This window comes from Miscanthus floridulus, chromosome 5 (assembly GCF_019320115.1).
Source record: "Miscanthus floridulus cultivar M001 chromosome 5, ASM1932011v1, whole genome shotgun sequence".
Classification (NCBI taxonomy): Eukaryota; Viridiplantae; Streptophyta; class Magnoliopsida; order Poales; family Poaceae; genus Miscanthus; species Miscanthus floridulus.
In genome coordinates this window covers 122990153-123010747 of record NC_089584.1, presented here as the reverse complement: position 1 = coordinate 123010747, position 20595 = coordinate 122990153, and the positions used below count along the sequence as shown (strand labels likewise).

The 20595-nt window shown below is 46.0% G+C and overlaps 4 protein-coding genes across 4 annotated transcripts; 2 read left to right on the top strand and 2 right to left on the bottom strand.

Annotated features, from left to right (window-relative positions):
* The first annotated feature begins 2999 nt into the window (after positions 1–2999).
* Positions 3000–5219, top strand: LOC136453381 (uncharacterized). Its single transcript, XM_066453948.1, has 3 exons — positions 3000–3168; positions 3268–3536; positions 4641–5219. Exons 2-3 carry the CDS (start codon positions 3294–3296, stop codon positions 5061–5063), a joined length of 666 nt encoding a protein of 221 aa, XP_066310045.1. The 5' UTR covers positions 3000–3168; positions 3268–3293; the 3' UTR covers positions 5064–5219.
* Positions 5220–8221: 3002 nt separating this feature from the next.
* Positions 8222–10726, top strand: LOC136453380 (pentatricopeptide repeat-containing protein At1g69290-like). Its single transcript, XM_066453947.1, has one exon. The coding sequence runs from the start codon at positions 8391–8393 to the stop codon at positions 10422–10424; it is 2034 nt and encodes a 677-aa protein (XP_066310044.1). The 5' UTR covers positions 8222–8390; the 3' UTR covers positions 10425–10726.
* Positions 10727–11445: 719 nt separating this feature from the next.
* LOC136453379 (homeobox-leucine zipper protein TF1-like) lies at positions 11446–16125 on the bottom strand. The gene is made up of 11 exons (XM_066453946.1): positions 15970–16125; positions 14736–14956; positions 14407–14524; positions 13937–14143; positions 13369–13719; positions 13168–13275; positions 12828–13016; positions 12535–12700; positions 12171–12439; positions 11966–12061; positions 11446–11844 (listed from the first exon to the last, which is right to left on the bottom strand). Exons 1-11 carry the CDS (start codon positions 16123–16125, stop codon positions 11446–11448), a joined length of 2280 nt encoding a protein of 759 aa, XP_066310043.1.
* Positions 16126–17929: 1804 nt separating this feature from the next.
* LOC136453378 (early nodulin-like protein 9) lies at positions 17930–19677 on the bottom strand. The gene is made up of 2 exons (XM_066453945.1): positions 19374–19677; positions 17930–18484 (listed from the first exon to the last, which is right to left on the bottom strand). Exons 1-2 carry the CDS (start codon positions 19588–19590, stop codon positions 18066–18068), a joined length of 636 nt encoding a protein of 211 aa, XP_066310042.1. The 5' UTR covers positions 19591–19677; the 3' UTR covers positions 17930–18065.
* Between the last annotated feature and the right edge of the window lie 918 nt (positions 19678–20595).

Below are 20595 nucleotides of genomic sequence, written 5' to 3'. Positions count from 1 at the left end.
TTATTTAGGATGAGGTGATGATGATGAAGAGGCAAGGTGTCAAGGCACTAGATAACAACCTCCGTGATATCATGGACCGTCCTAACCTGCCATTTGAGAGCAAGACTATGGTGTTTGATGGAGATTTTAGACAGGCTCTCTCAGTTGTTCGAAGAGGGTCAAGGGCTCAAATAGTTGGTGCCTCATTGTGGATGTCGTACCTTTGGAATTCCATGCGACATCTCAAACTGGTGCACAATATAAGGGCAAAGAGTGACCTATGGTTTGTAGAATACTTGCTACGCATCGGGAAGGCTCTGAGGAGGCTAATGGTGATGGTGAAATCTGCCTTTCTGATGATATATGCATACCACAGACCGGGGATGACAATGATATTTATACGTTAATTGATTGTATATTCCCCGCCCTCAATGCCAATATGTCAAACAAGAGCTACATCACCTCACAAGCAATATTATCTCCACGGAACGACTGGGTTGATATGATTAACATGAAGATGATAAGTCATTTCCAAGGGGATGAGGTGGTGTACCATAGCTTTGATAGTGCGGTGGATGATCCACACAACTACTACCCATCTAAGTTCCTCAACACTTTGACCCCCAACGGTCTCCCTCCACATGTGTTAAAGCTCAAGATTGGGTGCCCGGTCATATTGCTAAGGAATATCGACCCTGCGTGTGGACTTTGCAATGGAACTAGGTTGGTTATTCCGGGGTTCCAATGAAATACCATCGATGCAGAAATTATGGTCGGAGACCATGTCGGAAAGCGAATCTTCCTGCCACGGATTCCGTTATGCCCCTCGGATGACGAGATGTTCCCGTTTTAGTTCAAGAGGAAGCAGTTTCCCATTAGGCTCAATGTTTCCCCACATCTCTCTAAAAAATATCTCCCCACTTCATGCTCACTCGTCGTGTGCTCCACCGTGCCATGCGGCCATCCTCCCATGCCACTGCCTCGCTGTCATGGCCATCCCCCGCGCGTGCTCCCATCCTATCCCTCATTGTACGCCCACTGCGCCACACTCCTTGCTCGCCCGCCGCGTCCATCCACCGCTATGCCCCACTCCACGCTCGCCCGTTGCGGGCATAGCATGCACCCTACCACCACCACCCTAGCGCCACCAGGAGAAGGTCATCGTTGGCTAGGACATTGTCTCTCGCGATCGTCTAAAGACACCACGGCAGGAAGATGCGCATGTTGCAAGCATATGTTTTAAGTGTTTTAGATGTTTTAAATGTATGTTTCAATTGTTACAGATAGATGTTACAAAAGTAAATTGGGATGTTGCACATGTTGCAATGGCTATACACTTATGTTGCAAGAGTCAGTTCTAAATGTTTTATCTGTTTTTTTAGACGTATGTTGCAAGTGTGTTTATCTAGATATTGTGTATATTTACAATGGTTTCCAAGTGTTTTTGTAAGTATTTTAGCTGTTTTAAGTGTTGCATGTAGATGTTGCAAAATTAGATCGGGTGTTCGTGTTACAATGAAAACCACCTGCCGTAGACGCCTGCTGCAACTGCTATGACATCGTCGAGCGAGCGCAAACATCCGGGTAGGAGAAGCGGAGGGACCACAAGCGGTCCTCGCATAAGGTCGGACGATGCGGACAATTTTTGGGCAGCGTGGACTCCACCTAAGACACGCGAAATAAAGTGCAGACATGGGCGTCCGGACGCGATGGTTCGTCTGGACATCCGGTGGTCACCCTAGTTATTAGGACCGAACCAGACCGGTGGTTCGACCGCTAAAAGACCGAACCAGAGCCTAGACCGGTCCGGTTCACTTAAAAGACCGTCTGTGCAATCGAACCGTTTGAACCGGCCGGTTTTTTTATAGAACTGGTGAACCGGCCGGTTCCATATGGACCGGTGAGTTTTTGAGTTTTTTTTTTTCAAAATTACCCCTCTGTGCACTAAGGACGACCTTATCTAGTTAGGGGTATTATTGGAAATTGGCTCCAAATGCCTCTTTAGGGTTGTTTTGCCGCTGGGAGTGGCCGAGTGGGAGGGAAAAATTGCCTTTTCGTGTTCTGGGTGGCGGTGCGGCGCTTCTGCTCCGTGGAACGTCTAGCAGGCGGCGGCAAGAGCATCAGCAAGCAGCTACGGGCGGGTCAACGTGCGGCTGGCGGCAGGAAACAGGCGATCGCAGTGGCCGCGGCGGGCGGCTACGGTGGGCAATGGGTGGCCGCGGCAGGTCAAGCTCGTGTCGTCCGCAACCGACAGCGGCGTGCGGCTACAGCCTTGCTGTCTGCTACTCTGCTTTAGGCTCCACCGCTCCAGGCCTCCAGGCGCTTCCATGCTGTTCTCCAGTTCCAGACGACCATGCCAGAACTTCGCGACATGGCTAATGGTGAGCCTAGGTTAAGATTAAATTAGGCATCTATGATCTGTCAATGTGAAGATTCATAAATATATGAAGCTCGTGTTCATGTTAGAGTATATTAGTTATTAGGCATCTCTTTTCTCTAGAGTTGATTAATTTAGGATTGATTTCTAAGTTTTCCACGACATGGCTAAAGTAGTAACAGATGAGCTGCATTTCTTATCAGTTATCATGCACGTTTGTTTTGAATCTAAAAACTTGTGCAATTAAATTTGTGTTAGCAAATATATATATATATAAGGCTATTCTGTAGCTGGCCACAGAATAACTATTCTATGACCACCTTGATTTACGATAATGTTTGTACCAATTTACGATAATAACAATACACATTTACGATACATGAGTTACTATAATTCAAGATGATACTTACCATAATGCTATAGTAAATCACTTATGAGAAAGTTACCATAATCTCATAAATTAGTATAGTAATTATCATAACTCAAACTGACAACAAAAATAACTTATTCTGCAGCCAGCTACAGGTATATATATATAATCTCGGGTCCCTTCTCATGCAGCTGCCAAGCGCACCGCCCGTCTCAGCTTGGAAGGAGAAAGGCCCATTAAAGGCCCAGTTACAATATATATCTGCGAAGAAACCCTAAACCGCCACAAGCCTCTCCGCCTCCCTTCCCAGTGCCAGCCGCCGTGCGCTCGCTCGCCCCCTCTCCCTCTGTCTGCGACGACTGGGTGGGCTACCGACGCCGCCGCCCTACGCCAGGTGCCGAGGCCTTCGCTGATATCTTCACTGGCGAAGCGCGCCCACCAGGTATCCCCACTCCTTCTCTTCCCTGTCTACTGTGCGAAACCGAGTTCCCAATCTCTAACATTAACCTATTTGGCTATTTGACCCTTGTCCCTTTACTAGATCAATCCCTGCTGAAAACGCACTCGATGGCCTCCGCGACGGGGGGTTCCTCCTCGGAGATGGCGGTGGACCACCCGACGGGGCCGGGCGCCGCCGTGGATAAGCCGCGGTTCGATGCTCTGATGCCGAGTGAGATGAGCGGCGGGAGGCCCCAGTTCCGAAAAGTGCCCGTGCCGCAGCACCGGTTCGCGCCGCTCAAGCGATGCTGGATGGAAATCTACACACCCGTATACGAGCACATGAAGATCGACATACGCATGAACCTCAAGGTAAGGGGATAGCCCAGTCTCAATTTATTGTCGTCAACGCTGCACGCTTTATTCTGTTTGAGCTTGGGTGTTCTCGCTTCTGAAGTGTATAGCTGGTTTCAGACTCTGAAGTAATAAATAGACATTTTATATATTTGAAGTATGAAGTAATATATAGACATTTTATATATTTGAAGTATGAAGTAATATATAGACATTTTATATATTCCTATTCCATTCTCGTGGCTACATTTGAATCTCAAAAGCTTCCATGTATGCATACGATTGACAACACGGATTTGAGGCTGAATTTGTTTGATCTGTTGGATTAAGTTCTATGATGAATATTTTGTTGAAGCCAGTCAGTTAGGAATTCTACAAGCATTCTGATTATAGTATCTTAGCTGCTAAGCAAGTAAAATGCACAATCAAAACCACAATATTGTAGTCGCTAAGTTTAAGCTCATACTTGTGACCTCAGTAAAATAACTACCTGACGTGATGAATGCTCTCTACTTGCACTATTCCATTCTCGTGGCTACATTTGAATCTCAAAAGCTTCCATTTATGCATACTGATTTGAGGCAGAATTTGTTTGATCTGTTGGATTAAGTTCTATGATGAATATTTTGTTGATGCCAGCCAGTTAGGAATTCTACAAGCATTCTTCTGATTATAGTATCTTAGCTGCTAAGCAAGTAATGCACAATCAAAACCACAATATTGTAGTCGCTAAGTTTAAGGTCATACTTGTGGCCTCAGTAAAATAACTACTTGATGTGATGAATGCTCTCTACTTGCATATGTTGCCTGAGCCGTTGCAAACTAAACCACAATATTGTAGTCGCTTCTATTTTGATAATTGCTTATGACTCAACTGGTTTGTCCATGTCCTTTTAGGCTGTTGGCTCTGAGCTTAAATGTCTGGCTGTCTGCTATTGTTTTCTACTTAAATACTCCCTCCGTCCCAAGGTAGATGACACTCTGTCCAGATTCGTTGCTAAAGTGTCATAAATTTTGGGACAGAGGGGAGTATGTTGTAAGCCTATTACTCAAATGTTGAATGCTCAAGGTGTAGGCTGCATCATATCTGTCAGGTCTATTAAACCGTTTCCTCTGTTCTAGGCAAGGAGGGTGGAGCTAAAGACAAGGCGAGACACACCAGATGTCAGCAACCTTCAGAAATGTGCGGACTTTGTGCATGCTTTTATGCTTGGGTTCGACATTGCTGATGCCGTTGCTTTGCTGCGTCTTGATGACCTGTATGTGGATTCCTTTGAGATCAAGGATGTGAAGACCCTGCGAGGGGAGCATCTGTCACGTGCTATCGGCCGCTTATCAGGGAAAGGAGGCAAGACCAAGTACGCCATTGAGAACTCTACCAGGACCCGCATCGTTATCGCTGATACAAAGATCCATATACTTGGATCCTTCGTTAACATCAAGGTCGCACGAGATTCGCTTTGCAGTCTCATCTTGGGTTCTCCTGCTGGCAAAGTGTATTCTAAGTTAAGGGCTGTATCAGCTAGGTTGGCGGAAAGGTATTAAATTAAATGGGTTTTGCTTGCACCATGTAACGGTTGCAATTTTGATCACACAATATGTTGTTATAGTAGCTGATTTGTGTGCTCGGGGGAGCGGGGGCAGTTTATTGTATCCTTATGAAGAGCGTACTATGATGCTGAGAGATTTTGATATTTATGCCGTGACTCTTGTGCTTGTTGGTCTGCTTATTGCATAATGTTTCTACGTGTTCCAAGGAGGAAACAGTGCATTTGTATTGTATTGTTGTGCAAACTGTATGTCAAGTTGTGCTGCTGCATGGTCAAATGCTCTAATGCTGCCTTTTGCGTTTCTTTCTCCATCCGTTTCAAGTTGTAAGTTCGTTTGCCTTTGTTTCTTCCTATGCTTGCAGTATTCTAAATGAACTTCACGCGGCAGCAAGAACAGCCTTCGATAGCAGGTAGACGAAGCAATACTTTTTGATGACGCTTTGATCGCGTCGGTAGGCGAAGCAATAAGCTTTTTTTTTTACGAAAGAGAATTATATTAAATAATAGCCGGGTACATTAACTTTGGATTACATAAATATTCAAAAACTGATTTTCATCTAAATTATACCCACGCTGTGAATAGCTTCAGATCTCAAAACTAAACATGTACGACGTTTTACAGTATGGATGACCACACAAACAACCACTCGGTAAAAGGCCTGAGAATAAATGCCCAACGAACGACGACAACATTTATGTAGGCGAAGTTGAGAAACTTCTTTCTGGTGTCTTCCTTCTTCTTTATGTCACCGAAGAATGAGAAAGACCGATGTGAAACTTAATCTCCCTAGTTGTTCATCGTTGCCATATCTAACCACGATAAAATGAAGAAGAGACCGAAAAAATTATTCCATGGCGGCGACACCATCTCCGTCTTGATGTTGTCGTCCGAAAATAAAAGTGTCAATGTCACACTGGTGAGAATGCTGATGTTGTAGTTGTCGCACTCATCTTCAACAAAACCGCCATGGAGAAAACGATTTAATCCTGCACTCTCACTGTCGCCAGAGAGGAGGAGGCGACGACGGCGACGGCGACGACACTCCGAGCGCTAGACGCAAAACCTAAGCCGACCGACGAAACAATAAGCTTTGATCGTGCCGGTAGACGCGTACTGAAATGGATTGAGCTTTGATGTCTGGAGTTCTGTCCGTAGCGCATGAACGTAGGATTCCAAAGGCTTTGCATGGAGTTGTGATGCAACGGGCTTGGGTATTTGTTCGATTAGTCTTCAATTCTGTTTTGTTCTTAAATTCTTCTTTAATTTTCTCGGATTGGACATTAACCGAACAAACGCTAAAACAGAAGGTGCAATGAGTCGGCAGCCGACGTACCATCTTGTTAATGAATGTCCATCTTGTTAATGAATCTTTGGTTGGAGGATGTTGTCCCAGTGGGATGTCCTTTCATATGGTGTTCGGCTACGAGACAATTGAAGACGAGATTTGGATTATACCCTTCAGAGGTGGGTTCAACTCATCTTTAAAAAATTCACGAACGGGGCCGTGGTAGGTGAGACGAGCGCTACACATAAGGATGGCAACGGGTATATACCCGTCGGGTATCGTCGGAACGTTCTCTTCCCCGCTACGGAGAATTTATCCCATCCCCATCCCCATTAGATTCTTGCCCATCCCCGTACCCGTCGGGTATCGGTCGGGTAACAGATATCCGATAAACAAGGACACTTGGGGTCGCAGCTTTGCAATCGGAGACGTTTCTTCTTCACCCGGTTATAAGTGTCGGAGTCTCAGAGATGCCGAGGAGAAGGAGCGAGGTTGCGAGGAGGACGAGCAAAGGTGGCAGAGAGACCGAACTGAGGAAGCGAGGGGCACGAGCGCTCGTAAGACAGGCGTGCTTGTGCTGCTAACGGAGATGGTGAGGAAAAATTAAACGAGTGTTCCTAGAACACACAAACTATATATATGACTGTTCAGATTTGGACCAAAATACCTATGTTGAGTTTTTTTGGGCCTAATACTCGCATGATAGTTCAAATAGTCGGGTTCTCCAACGGGTAACGGGGACGGATAAACAGGAACATTCTCGTACCCGCTATACCCGTCGGGTATGGATTCTTGCCCATTTAGATGCCCACGGGTAAAGATATGATCCCATCCCCGTCTCCTAATGAATCAAATACCCGTCAGGTATCGGGTATCGGGTCCCGTTGCCATCTTTAGCTACACATGTGCGGTGGAGAAGAGGCGTACGCAGGCGTGGTGGCTGCATGGGAGCGAGGTGGAACTTCTGGTGCAACGGAGGGGTGGAAGGCGTGGGTGGCAGAGGGCGGCGCGGGTCTGAGGGCTCGATTGAGCGCTTAAGAAGTTCGCGAGGTCGTCGAGCGGGAATGGAGCTCGCAGGAGCGGGACCACGGATGCGGGAGGCCAACGGGGTGGAACCTGACACTTTGGATCGGAGCCCGGCTCCGCTGTTGTTTGGGCAAGCTTTGGTCCCAGTGCCTTGCCACACATAGTCGATCTGTGGCCGTGCTAGCGAACTCTGCTCCAGCCTCACTGCATGTGCTCTACCTTGTCGTGAGAGCCCATGGCCGGTGGCTCGACGTTGGTGTTCGTTGTTCCAGTAGATGCGTGCATATGAAAGCAAGACGATGAAACGAAGAACAAAGAAAGAAAGAGACTAGTAAGTGAGCTCATAGAGCCTGTTGGGTTGGCTGGTTCATATCGTTGCTGGTTTGTGAAGAAGTACTGCTGGCTGGTTTGTGTGAGAGAAAAATACTGTTCCGGCTGGAAATTTACGATCGTTTATAACAGACCACAGCCAAACGAACAGGCTGTATATGTCATACGGCTGTTTCTATTTTTCTTATCTTCAAACTAAACAGAAAACAAGGCAATCATTCTTTATCAACCAAATCATATAAATGGGACCCTTCCATCTAGCCGTCTTTAAAAACTAGGGCGACCCTTAGCAGCCGAAAACATGGAACATGTTTACGTTCAAATTTTTGAAAGATCTATATTTTCGATTTGAGAACACTTACGTTCTCACGTTATAAAATAATAATCTAAGTTTCTGTTTCGGTTCTCTCGTGAGAACATGGCTGTTAAGAGGGCCCATCCCACCAAAACCACGTTCCATCTTTAGAACCGCCGCCATTGCTCATCACGCACGCTCTCGGTTCCCCTTAGATCCAGGCCGCCTAATTGTACATCGGACGGTTCCCCTCGATGTCCCGGATCATGAGCCAACAGCGCTCCAGCATCGTCCTGTGGCCCAGCTTCCGTTCTTCGGCACTTCTCTCGCTTCCTGCTTTCCTAGGCAAACGGTCGAACACCTCAACGGCAAGGCGCCTCCACCAATGCGCGCTCTACTCCGCCTCCGGTGCCGGCCATCTCTACCCTTGATCGCGAGGACCTCCTCCTCGTCCTCCTCTTCCGAGCCCCACGAGATCCCCACCATCTACTCCTTCCTCCAGCCATCCATCTTCGCGCCGCGCCCCAGGCCCCAACCGCCGCCGCCGCCGCCCCCGCCCCCCGGGGCCCATGATCCCGCCCCCAGGAAGACGCTCCCCGTCGCTGACGCCGCCGCGCTCGAGTCCGACCTCCTCGCCGCCGTCGCCGAGAGCCGCTCGGACGACGCGTGGCTCGCGTTCAAGTCCCTGGCCGCGGCATCCCGCTCGCCCTCGCCCCACGTCGCGGCGGCGCTCGTCTCCCACCTCGCCGCCGCCGCCGCCGCCGCCGGTCAGCACCGGCTCGGCCTCAAGCGCGCCTTCGCCGCGGCCATCTTCCTGCTGGAGAAGAGCCCGCACGCGGCGCCCGTCCCGGAGCCAGCCCTCGGGGCGCTCTTCTCCGCGCTCGCCGCGGCGGGGTCCGCCGCCCCGGCGGTGGCGCTCGTGCGCGCGATGCTCCGCTGCGGGCGCCGCCTCCCGGCGTTCTCCGTCTGGGGACACCCGCTTATCGAGCTCACCCGCGCCGACCCGGGCGCCTTTGCGGCCTTCCTAAAGGTGTTCGACGAGGCCTGCAAGCTCGTGGTGGAGGAGAAGTCCCCTGCTGAGGCGGCGGTGATGCGCCCTGACCGCGCTGCCTGCAATGCTGTCCTTTCTGGTTGCTGCCGCGAGCTAGGTTCGCTGGCAGATGCGGAGCGGGTGCTGGAGACTATGTCGGCGGTTGGGGTTTCGCCAGATGTAGAGAGCTTTGGGTGCCTCGCCTTCCTGTATGCTTGGAGAGGTGTTCTCAGTCGGGTTGATGAGCTCGATACATTGCTTGATGCTCTGGGCTTCAGCAAGAAGGGCTTTTTCAAGAATCTGGTTAGTGGGTACCTCAAATCTGGTGACTTCGAGTCAGTTTCACCAATCATTCTTCGTGCAGTGAAGGAGCGCAGAGTTGGGGATGACAATGGATTTGATGAGGAAACCTATAGTGAGGTTGCTCAGTGCTTTGTTGATCATGCAAGGATTAAGGAACTAGCTCAGTTGATCATCCGAGCACATGAGATTGAGCTCACTCAGCAATCTATGTCAGTTGAGGATTCTGTTGGGTTTGGGATTGTCAATGCTTGTGTTGAGCTTGGCCTATTGAACAGAGCTCATAGCATACTCGATGAAATGACAGCTCAAGGAGCCTCTATAGGGCTTGGTGTGTACTCTTCGATCTTGAAAGCCTATTGCAAGGAGCATAAAACTGCAGAGGCTGCACAGCTTGTGGCAGAGATTAGTGCAGACGGGCTAAAGCTTGATGCTGGTAGTTATGATGCTCTTATTGATGCTTCCATGGCAGACCATGATTTCCAGTCTGCATTTGCTCTTTTCAAGGACATGAGGGAGGCAAGGCTACCAGAACTTAGGACAAGTTATCTTACTATAATGACAGGCTTGACAGAAAACAACAAGCCTGGCCTCATGGCTTCCTTCTTGGACTCAGTGGTTGATGACCCGAGAATAGAGATTGCTACACATGATTGGAATTCAATAATACATGCTTTCTGCAAGGTCGGGAGGTTAGAGGATGCTAGAAGAACATATCGAAGGATGGTATTCCTTAGATTTGAACCAAATAATCAGACATACCTTTCACTCATCAATGGTTATGTCGCAGCTGAGAAATACTTTAGTGTGCTCATACTGTGGACAGAAGTGAGGAGGAAGGGGACTGAATTCAACCATGAGTTGATTGATGCCTTTCTTTATGCTTTGGTGAAAGGAGGGTTCTTTGATATAGCGATGCAGGTGATTGAAAAGGCGCAAGAGTTCAAAATATTTATTGATAAATGGAGGTATAAGCAAGCATTCATGGAAACACACAAGAAACTGAAAGTGGCAAAGCTAAGAAAGCGAAACTTCAGGAAAATGGAAGCCCTGGTAGCTTTCAAAAATTGGGCTGGTATCAATACGTAACATCACAACCTTGATTTATCAACCTGTTATGTGCCTGATTGAATTCATCATCTTCAGAAAGCTGTAGCAAGCACTATGGATCTTTAGAGATGGTTAAAGTAAAGCATCTGTTTGGCTGTGATAAATTTGTACCAAGGTTAGATAAATTGGCTCACTTGAGTTCTCTATGTTATCTATAGGACTGGATGTTTACTTTTTGTACTCTGTAGCTATACTGACCTGTCTAGGCACTAGTTTTCAGTAAGACCTGGTTCGAACTCCAGACCATGTATAATACTGAAATGATCAATGACAAGTTTCTCTTGAAATACCTTGCTGAAGTGCATCTCTTTTGGTTTGGTGGTAAACAAAATGAGATGTCTTGGGATATTTTTTTTTTCACCTGTCCCTTCACATTGTTCAATCCTTTCACTCCCCACTAACATTCGAAAATTAGTTTGACTTCCTAAACCGGCTTCAGTTATCAAGCGTCATGCATGTATTATGGCTGTGATAAATTCTTCGTCCACCTCCATGTGTGACTACCCTAAGGATTTCAACATTGCTCTGTTGCTATCGACCTCTTGCATATAAACCAATGACTCGAGATTGGTCAATTGCCATTCTGGTGTTGTAGCAGATGAGCAGTAAACTTATCATGCAAAACCAAATCAACAAGCAAATTAAGGTTTTAACATGGCATACATTATCAGACGATCGGTCCACATAACACAAGTTTGGCTCCACTAACATTATTACAGGCTCTTGATACAAGAGCAGTTCCACATAGTAGACGGAACGGGGACTAAGTTTACTATATAGGGTATATATTGCCGGGAGAAACGCAGGCGACCAAAGCTGGTGGATTCCGTTTCAGTATTCTTGATTTAAATAGCAGCCTCCACAAGCATTGGACCTCCCTTTCTCCCTATGGAAAACAACAAAGGGGTTAGTATCCTCTATATAGAAAATGGTGGCTCCGCCATTAGTCAATTTTGACGGTGCTAATAATCATCAACGAAGAGGAGCACCTTGCTGTTATCTAGTTGACAGGCTGGATGCTCTTATAGAAAACAGGGTGGCTGTTCAACAGAGCGTCTTTGATGTTGGCAATGTTGTCTGTCATGATCTTGACCGCCGACGTCACTGAGCGAGGGCAAAGGCCAGTCCCATGGGCCAGCTTCATCAGAATCTGGAACCCTGCAGTCATCACAGTTGCCCCAGGCTGTGCAATGCGGGCGCCATCATGCCCCGCCGGGTCGGTGAGGGGAACCAGGGAGAAACCGGCGGGGAAGAGGCTAATGTTGCTCATTGCCTGGTTGTCACCAATTATCTCCATCAGCTGTTTGTCAAGAGAGGAGTAGACCATGAACGCTCCAGACGCATCGTAGCAGGTGTTCTGCAGGATCATCATGGTGTCCCTGTTTGCCCCGTGGCCATGCTGATCGATTTGCAAATACTCGAGTCAGATGTGAAAAATACAGTGCAGGTGTAATCACAATTCAGAAATGAATGAAACTGCGTCGAGTGCCATCAGTGCTCGGTAAGTAATGTTCTGGTACCTTGACATGCAGGATGGAGACAGCGTCGTTACTTCCGGTGCCATTGGCTACACGAACCTCCTCCTTCACGGAGCCTCCGTTCACGAGGACGTCCCACTGCCAGTCACCACCCGTTGGTAACGTGAGTAGAGAGACAGGGGATCGTGGTGTTGCCATGTCATGTGACCTGAGGACGACGGAGAGAGACCGGGGTTCGTCGGCGTACCTTGGCACGCAGCATATTGTTCTTGAGCAGGTCGAACGCTTTCTCCATGTGCAGTGGCACCAGGAACGACGCGCTCGCGCACACGACCGCGGTGTGGCTGCTGCTGCTGCTCTCGTTTTGCGTCTTGTACATGATCTTGATGTCTTGTTCCGTGCCCAGCCCACACTGGACGGTCCAGGCGTCCTCAGGGTAGGCGGCGACGCTGCTGGTGAAGTTGGCGAGCAGATTGTCTGCTAGCTTCATGATGGTCTTCCTCCCCCTTGAAGTGACTGAAACCAGGAGGAAAAGCTTATATATATATCTCTGCTTCAAGTGGGTAGTGAGATTCTCAGATAGTAATCAGACATATCTTTGTGCCCATTACCGTTGAGGGTACAGTTGGTGACATGGAACACGTCTCTGATTCGCGCGCACTGGCGCGCCATGCTCGTCACCCTGCGCCTGGCTCCGAAGAGGAGACCGCTCGGGCATGGTTCGAAGAGGCCATGAGTGTTAGTGCCATCTACTAGAACATGATCGATGGCGGTGACCTGTGAAGAAGTTTTGGAAAAAGATCAAACATGGACATGGTACAATGCTCGATGCAGTCGTATAATAACAGTTATTACAGGGTGAAGTTTAGTTCGAGCCTTTCCCTGTCTGGGATGTGATACATACCTTGCAGCTGTTGTACCTTATGGGCTGGATCAGTAGCCCTGATGGCATCTTGCGGCACCTAGCACCGTCGTCCAAAGACACGTCGACGACGGCAATGGCTCCCTGCTGTTCCAGCCTCTTGCAGTAGCGCACGAACGTGCATTTCCGAGCCGCCACCAGGGGCGAGGGGAACACCAGCTCAACAGTCATCTGTCGTTTTCAGTGCAAAAGAGAGAGGACCATCTGTGAGTAACGGTTAGCAAGAGAACACATCTTTCACCAGGCACTGTTTTCTTCACATATACTAAGCTTGTTAACAAGCTTCTCCTCTCTGCTAAATCTACGAAGAAACAATTCATACCATCTGCATAGCCCCATCATAGTATTCCTCGCGACCGGTAGGACAACTGTACACCTTGGTGGTCGCTGCACTGGACACAAGTCCAGGCAACATTGTGCCATAGCTCTCCTGCAGTCATTTCAAGCCGAGTTCAGATTTCGTACCGACAATGGTATATATATGGCATTAGCTTCTATCGATCGATGTAAACATGCTACTCACAGCATCCATGAGAAACTCCACAAGACTTTTAGGCTCCAGCATGACCACAGCGCTGGCACGGGTAGCCTCTGTCTTCAGTGCCATGGTATCTACACCCATTTGCCCAGGAAATGTTTGGGCGTAGGCAACCATGTTCAGTGTTTCGAAGGAACCACCGGGGACATTCAGCCAGAGAGGGCTGTTGGGGTTGGCCAAGATGAGAAGCTCCTGTGCTGCGTTCTGGGTTAGGTTGGCAAGCATCTGCTCGTCATGTTGCACTACGAAGACATTTTCTAACGAGGGATCAAGATGGAAAGCACCGGAAGCTGAATCCATAGGCATAGGAATTTCATTAACCGTGCTTTGTAGTAGCTGCCAAAGAAAAGATGCAATATCATATCAGTGGAATTCGAGATACAGATTTGGTAATACTTTGCGTTGCGACTTGAGGCATAATCCTTCTTCTCTGAGAAGAAGTATAATCTGTATATGATGCAAAGTTGCAAACTGACAGTCCCAGTGTCCCATGTTGGTTAGGAAGAGTGTAAATATTTTGCTTGGGATAATAATAGTTATATATAGGCTATACCTGCAACTCTTGCTGCAGCATCTGGTTAAGATCCTTCAGCCGTTCAACTTCTTTCTCGAGTAGGAGGTGTCCTGGATCATTAATGCATCTGGGACAGGGAGCAGGAGCAGGAGCATTGCTCTGCAACTGCCTAAGCCTATTGTTTTCCTCCTTCAGCGTATCATTCTCTACTTTCAACCTGTAGTTCTCTTCTCTTCCACTCAGGTGCTATTTGTGCCATAAAACTTAGAATGGTTAGAGATTCCTAATGATCAAATAGCTCAAGTATGAATTTAAAAATCTGTCAGCGAAAGTCGAGGGTGTCTGGTACTATTATTAGCAAAAATAAAAATGCAATCTATTAGAAAACAAAAGGCCAATAGTAAAGCTAGGGGAACGAATAAACTAAACAGTGAACACTTAGCAGGTTTTATTTTGCATAGCTAACGACCAACATTATCACGGAAAATCGCAATGATATAAAACCAGACCTTTACATGGGTCCTCTTATTCTGGAACCAAAACTTCACTTGATGTAGCAAAAGACCCGTCGACTCACTCAGCTGCCTCCTTTGATTGTCATCAGGGTGTGCGCATACGCTGAAGAAACTGCATGCGCGTTCAACAACAACAAACATAAGACAAATGATAATATCTCCAAGAAAAGGCAACTGATAGAAAAGAAAATATTTGTTTAATTCTCAGGAACAAGTAACAACTCAAGAAATGCGACTAGTAGGTTGACTTGCACTTTTTTCTAAAAAAATATTATTTTGCTTTATTAGCTTCAAGTCAACAATGTGTTCACAAGGAACCATACCCTTCAAGTATTTCTAACTGCTGGCTGGTGACCCTGTGTAGCGACCTCTTGTTTGGCTGTGGACCATCCTGGCGATCACCACGTTTCTTCTTGTTTTTGCCTGCGGTGCTCGAACCAACCTCAGTGATTCTAGCGGCACCATCACCAGGGCTTTCTTCATTACCATTGTTTGCATGCACTTCCATAGACTGATTGCTTGGACCATTTTCAGGTGTGTCATTCTGTTAAAGTGAAGACACTTTCAGTGTTAGATTTGTCCATTCCAAAAGTCAATAGTAGAAAAGGTTATTTCAAAACTTAGTGCAAAAGACCATCAAACAAAACATACAAGGCTCTGCAATGAAAATATAGCACATCACTGTTTAGATCATTGATCTTTCAAGACCTACTATTGTGTTATATCGTTCCAAGGATCTATACCATGACACTAACCAAGTAATCCTTAATTTAGACTTGTATAGAATATAATGCCAAGTGATTAGGCCGTCTCCATGGATTTGGATGCTTGTATCACAAAACACACTGATAGTACATAATAAACAATTTAGGCAAACCATGCTAGTAGTTAAGAGTCTAAGGACCCCCAACAAGAATACAAATAAAATCTGGTATAGTAATTTACAAGCTTTGATGACAACAAATGAATGATACTAGCGGCTAACTATTTACCTTAAAAAAACATGTCCATATATAGATCTAACCTCTTCAAAAATGACCTAAGAAGTATGGGATTTGATATTAAATCCAATACAGAAAACAAGAGCCTATATAGATTTTTGGAAAGAATTTCTTGTGGAAAGGTTACTAAAAGAAACATTTTAGGAAAACAATAAAAGAACTAAAAATTTAGAACTCTACCATATATCAAAAGCAAAGATTGATTAAAGACCATGGGAGAAGAATAACTTATTGAAAAGTTGGTTGAAATGAGAAATCCAACTAATTAAGAGAATTAATTAACTTTATCCTTTTTCAAGAAACAAAACAACAATCCAGTAATAAACTTTGACAAAACAAGATGAAGTGAGTCAAAAGAAAACTCAAAGAGAACAAAAACATTGAACCAAGGAAAATCCAAGAAATATACTACAAAGGCTTGTATGAGAAGGTGGTATTGAATAAACTTATTGTAGCAACGAAAGATTATGCTCTTACATGTCGATTGTAGGGGCAAAATATGTTAAAACCTTTCTTAACAGGATGCAAGAAAATCCAACAAAACATGAGAAAATACCATTTGTGATTGAAGCCCACCGCCAACACCACCAAACGGCCCCATCAAAGATGGGTAGTCAATAACACAAAGCGACCCCATCAAAGATGGGTCATTGATACCACCAGTAGGCCCCATCAAAGATGGGTCACCTCCTGATGGTTCACCTCTTTCCATCTCCAAGTTAAATACAGTACCTAAAAGTTGCTTCAAGTGTTTGGTTTAGTTAGTCTTCCTAACATTCCCCTTATTTTTCCCTTGCCCTCCCCTCTATTTATAGGCACCACTAAACTATGACTTTGTTTTTTTGAGGGAAACTATTATTATGTATGGTCCTCGCACAGGCATGGTGTGATATGCGTACATGTCAAAGGAGAGAGAAAAAGGTAGGTGATCGAAAGAGATCTCTACTTCTTTTTTTATTATAATTATTTTCTTAAACTATAAGCCATCATGCATAAAACATAATCAAGGGGCAATAAAATAATCAAGGGTGAAATTTTCCAGCTTAATTCACCCGTGTACATTCAATTAAAAAATGCAAGGAAGCTTAGGAAGATTTGAGCAAAATTGGGAAAATTTAATTAGGTGGTGACATCTTGAGTAAAATAGTTGATTGCTGTATTTATCTCATGTAGTCATATACTAGTTGTCTCCTATGCTATTAAAGCAGTATCATAAATACACAGCAAGATGAAAACTTAATAGTGTGAAAGTGGAGGGGGGAAATGAAGAACATAATAAATAAATAAAATCTTGTAAATCATACTTGATATCACAAGATGGCAATAGAAATACAAAATCTCACTTAGTGATAGAAATATAAAATATTAGATTTGTTGCCTCAAATGGTTCACCTATTTTAACAATTACAATGGGTAACATGAAGTGTTCTTGGTGAGTCTAGAATTTCCAGAATGCAACCAACACAAATTTAATTAAATTTTAATGGATTATGGAAATTATGGCACAATTGTAGACAATTATATAGAATCAGGGATATATTGGATGTGAAAAAAAATGCAAAGGTTGTATAGATGTTCTCCACATATACTATTTTCATAATTTTGACTATTATAAGAGTCTTTGAAATGAATAAAAGGAAATTCACAACTAAAAGACTTGCATACCGTTTCCACTAATTACCAGGGTGGTGTGAAAATATTTGGTCAATATCTAACCTATATATATTAGCCCAATCGACAATCGGATATGCTTTTTGGTAACGAAAGAGACTGGACCTCTTGCGTTCACTAAAAAGGATAATAAGATAGAGAGAGGCCGTTAAGAGGGGGTGTGTCACCAAACCCAAACGGGGCCAAACCCACAGCCCCCGGCCTTACTTCCGCGGCCTCGATAAGACATTACACACCGACAAACATGTCACACAATCAGATACGATGTTGGGCCGTTAAAGATACTATCAAAATATGATGGGTTAGGCCGCAAGAACAACGATCACTTTCTTTTTTTATTAATGTCTTGCATTGTCGTATTTGGGCCATCCGTTATAGAGACCGCTATAGTAGTTGGACTACGCTCTTACAACAAAGTGTTGTGGCCTTTTCGAAATATATGGATATTGGGCTCACCCTTACGAGGACACAAAAGGCGACTTGTACATCTAATGGTCCATCTAAGCTAGGGTTCTTTTCTTTTTACTTAAAAATGTGCAAAAGCTTTGCCCTATGCCAAATTCATTGACCTTAGTTTTTATTCCTTTCACTAGATCATATGTACTATATGGATTTGTATGGGCCAACTCTACCGATATATATATCCAACTCTGGTGTCTTAGTTAGCTAGTTTCATAGATGTTTTCCCTGCAGATCAAAGGTGAAGTTTTTTCCTTGCAAATAAATAGCACGACTTATTATGGAAATAAGCATAAAGGGAACATTGTCAATACTAAATCACATTTCCATCAGCACTGAATTAATAATCAACAACACATACATTACATCAACATTTGATACATTATACATTAAAAACAAATTCACTCACTCAACCGTGTATATATATATAAAATTTGAGTAAGCTAGTAAAAGCAGCCGTGTGATCATCTCCCTCCACTTCGCGCGCATGCGAACATTTTAATATAAACAAAAACACACGTATCAAACAAGCGCGTAGAACAAGGCTCCAATGGCGAACGCGGCGGTGCCAGCAACTCCTACCATCTTGGGCGCCGCGGCACTTGGTGGCGGATACGCGGGCGTCGGCGAGATGTCGATGCCAAAGGGTGGCGGCGGAGAGAAGGACGAGAATGGGCCGTTGGGGGACGGCGCCAGCCCCGCGCCAGGCTCGGTGCCGTTGCCGATGGCCGCCCGCTCCGCCATGACGACGACGATCAGCTTCTCGCCGCGGTTGCAGTTGAACTTGTTGCCGCTGACGAAGTAGAAGGGCCCGGAGCGGGTGAAGTTGTACACGGTGCTGCCGTCGGCGAAGGTGTCGATCGGCGCGCTCGTGTCGCAGGCGTCGTAGGACCTCTTGTCGACGAGGAGCACCGAGTCGTTCGCGGGCTGGTACGTGAAGGCTGCATGCATGCGCGCGCGCGCGCAGTCAAAATTTGAACCACAGTAATCAGTGAGAGTTGTACTGAACGGTGAAATTTTGTGATTAGTCGGTTACTGTCATCATTAGCAATGCGATTAAGGGAGATTGGGTGTTTAGGCATGGCGATTGCGTCACGCCGTTGTGGAGACAGAAACGGCAAGACCACTGTAAAAATCCCGAGGATACGCTGCATTGAATGTTGCAGCTAGGCAAGCGAACGTCATTCTACATGGGTCAGCGCCGAATATAAACTGCAGGACTCTTCCCTTCTAAGAACCACCGTGATTTTTCAGCGGTGCAGATATAGATATAGATATGGATATAGATATAGATATAGATAGAATACAGATATAGATATAAAGTTAGAAGATAGATATGTAGCCCTGCACTCCTAGAGATTTAAAGTTAGGATAGAGTTTGTTCAAAAAAAAAGTTAAGGATAGAGTTTGTCAAAAAAAAAAAAAGCTAGAGGATAGAGCGTTACAGGAATCTCAGCAAACAGCGTCTGCAGGCTTTCCAAATCTATTCAACGAGGATGCGTGCGTCCTAGAAGTCAAACTTGAGAACCGTTACCGGTGGACGCCGGCATGCAAGCCACAGGACGCCTGCACCGCACCCCCATCCAGTGCTGCCCTACAGATGGACTTCACGGGAAGCGGTGCAGATACAGGTGCCATGGCATGCCCATATCTCGAGCAATCAGTACCAGCGTATCCGACTCAGAACGAAAATATATTGCAGATTTTAATGCTGATCGGAGCGTATCCTAGCCAGCAGCACATCGATCCGGAAATTAAACTGATGAATGCCACGCCAAAAACAGCAGCAGCATGCATGAGTGTTGAGAGAGATCGATCGGGCTCACTCACCGATGGCGTCACCCACGCGGAAGCGGTTGCGCTGCGCCCACGCATTGTACGCGCTGACGTTGCCGTTGCCGTTGTCGCTAGCGGCCGCCGCGGCGGGCACGCGCCACTCGCCCGTGCCGCCCGCCTTGAACACGAACGCGGACGCGGTGGACGACACCGACGCCGCCACCAGGCACGCCAGGAACACGCACCTCATCATCATCCGCCCGTGCGCCATCCAGCCGGCGGCCGCCGCCCCCCCGACAAAAAAAACCTGTGTGCGCGCGGCGCGGCCAAAAACCAGATAGCGTGCGAGTGCGATCGAGCGTTGGCTTGCGTCGCGATCGATCAGGTGGTTCAGGGTCGGCGTGGTTATAAGCGCGTAGAAAGCTAGCGATCGTATTCGTAGCACGGTTCTTTCCGTAAAAGTCAGGGAACGTGAACGCTGGGAAGAGGCATATTTCTGCCGCGCTTTATGCTCTGTACGTGCCGTCCTGCATGGCGTGGCGTGGCGTTTGGTCCTGTTGTGTGTTCTTGCTGCCACGAGAGTTTTTGGAAGCTATGCTTTACTTCGTACCACGATGACGAATATCCATGCCTTGGGTGCTACTCAGTTCATGTGAACAGCTATCAGGGTGGGTCTTCGAGGAAAAAAAAAAAACTTCTTTTTAGTGCAGTCATTCCCACAGTGTTTTTGTGAGACAGCATGCAGCCGCTGCAGCAGCACAACAACTTCTTTTTAGTGCAGTCGAAGCTTGGACTGTGTAGCACTGTAGTGTGTACATGTTATTATGTGAGTTCGGACCATACGAATTTGGATTCAAAATCGCGCCTCTCTAAGCTGTCAACAGGGCAGGAAACTTTGGAGTACACTGGTACATGAGGTATCGCCTGGTGGTGATAGTTACCAATTCAGTTGAGAAAGAGTTTACTGGCATGTTTGGTTCAGAACTAAAATTTCCTTATATTTCTTCTTGCACATAAAGTTTAGTTTTGTCACGCTTTTATGGAAAGAAGAGTGAACAGCTAACCTTAGAAAACTTACAAACAACAGGCGAAAATTAAAACTTAATGAATTGGGAGAGCGGTGGATATAGGACTTATTCATGGGATATGCCGAACAAAAATTTTCATATACAGTTCGATAAAATTCATTTAGCAATTCAATAAAGTATCATAAAAGTTGCTCTGTAGTTCAGTATACAGTTACTAAATAACACAATAAATCTTAAGTTTCAATATA

Bases quoted from the DNA above. Each gene is read 5' to 3' on its own strand.
- LOC136453381 (XM_066453948.1), top strand. From the start codon at position 3,294: ATGGCCTCCGCGACGGGGGGTTCCTCCTCGGAGATGGCGGTGGACCAC. The intron at 3,537-4,640 runs GTAAGGGGATAG...CCTCTGTTCTAG, and splicing joins ACATACGCATGAACCTCAAG to GCAAGGAGGGTGGAGCTAAA.
- LOC136453380 (XM_066453947.1), top strand. From the start codon at position 8,391: ATGCGCGCTCTACTCCGCCTCCGGTGCCGGCCATCTCTACCCTTGATC.
- LOC136453379 (XM_066453946.1), bottom strand. From the start codon at position 16,125: ATGGAAAGAGGTGAACCATCAGGAGGTGACCCATCTTTGATGGGGCCT. The intron at 13,720-13,936 runs GTATAGCCTATA...TTTCTTTGGCAG, and splicing joins TGCTGCAGCAAGAGTTGCAG to CTACTACAAAGCACGGTTAA. The intron at 12,062-12,170 runs GTACGCCGACGA...GGTGACTGGCAG, and splicing joins ACAATATGCTGCGTGCCAAG to TGGGACGTCCTCGTGAACGG.
- LOC136453378 (XM_066453945.1), bottom strand. From the start codon at position 19,590: ATGGCGCACGGGCGGATGATGATGAGGTGCGTGTTCCTGGCGTGCCTG. The intron at 18,485-19,373 runs GTGAGTGAGCCC...GCATGCATGCAG, and splicing joins CCGCGTGGGTGACGCCATCG to CCTTCACGTACCAGCCCGCG.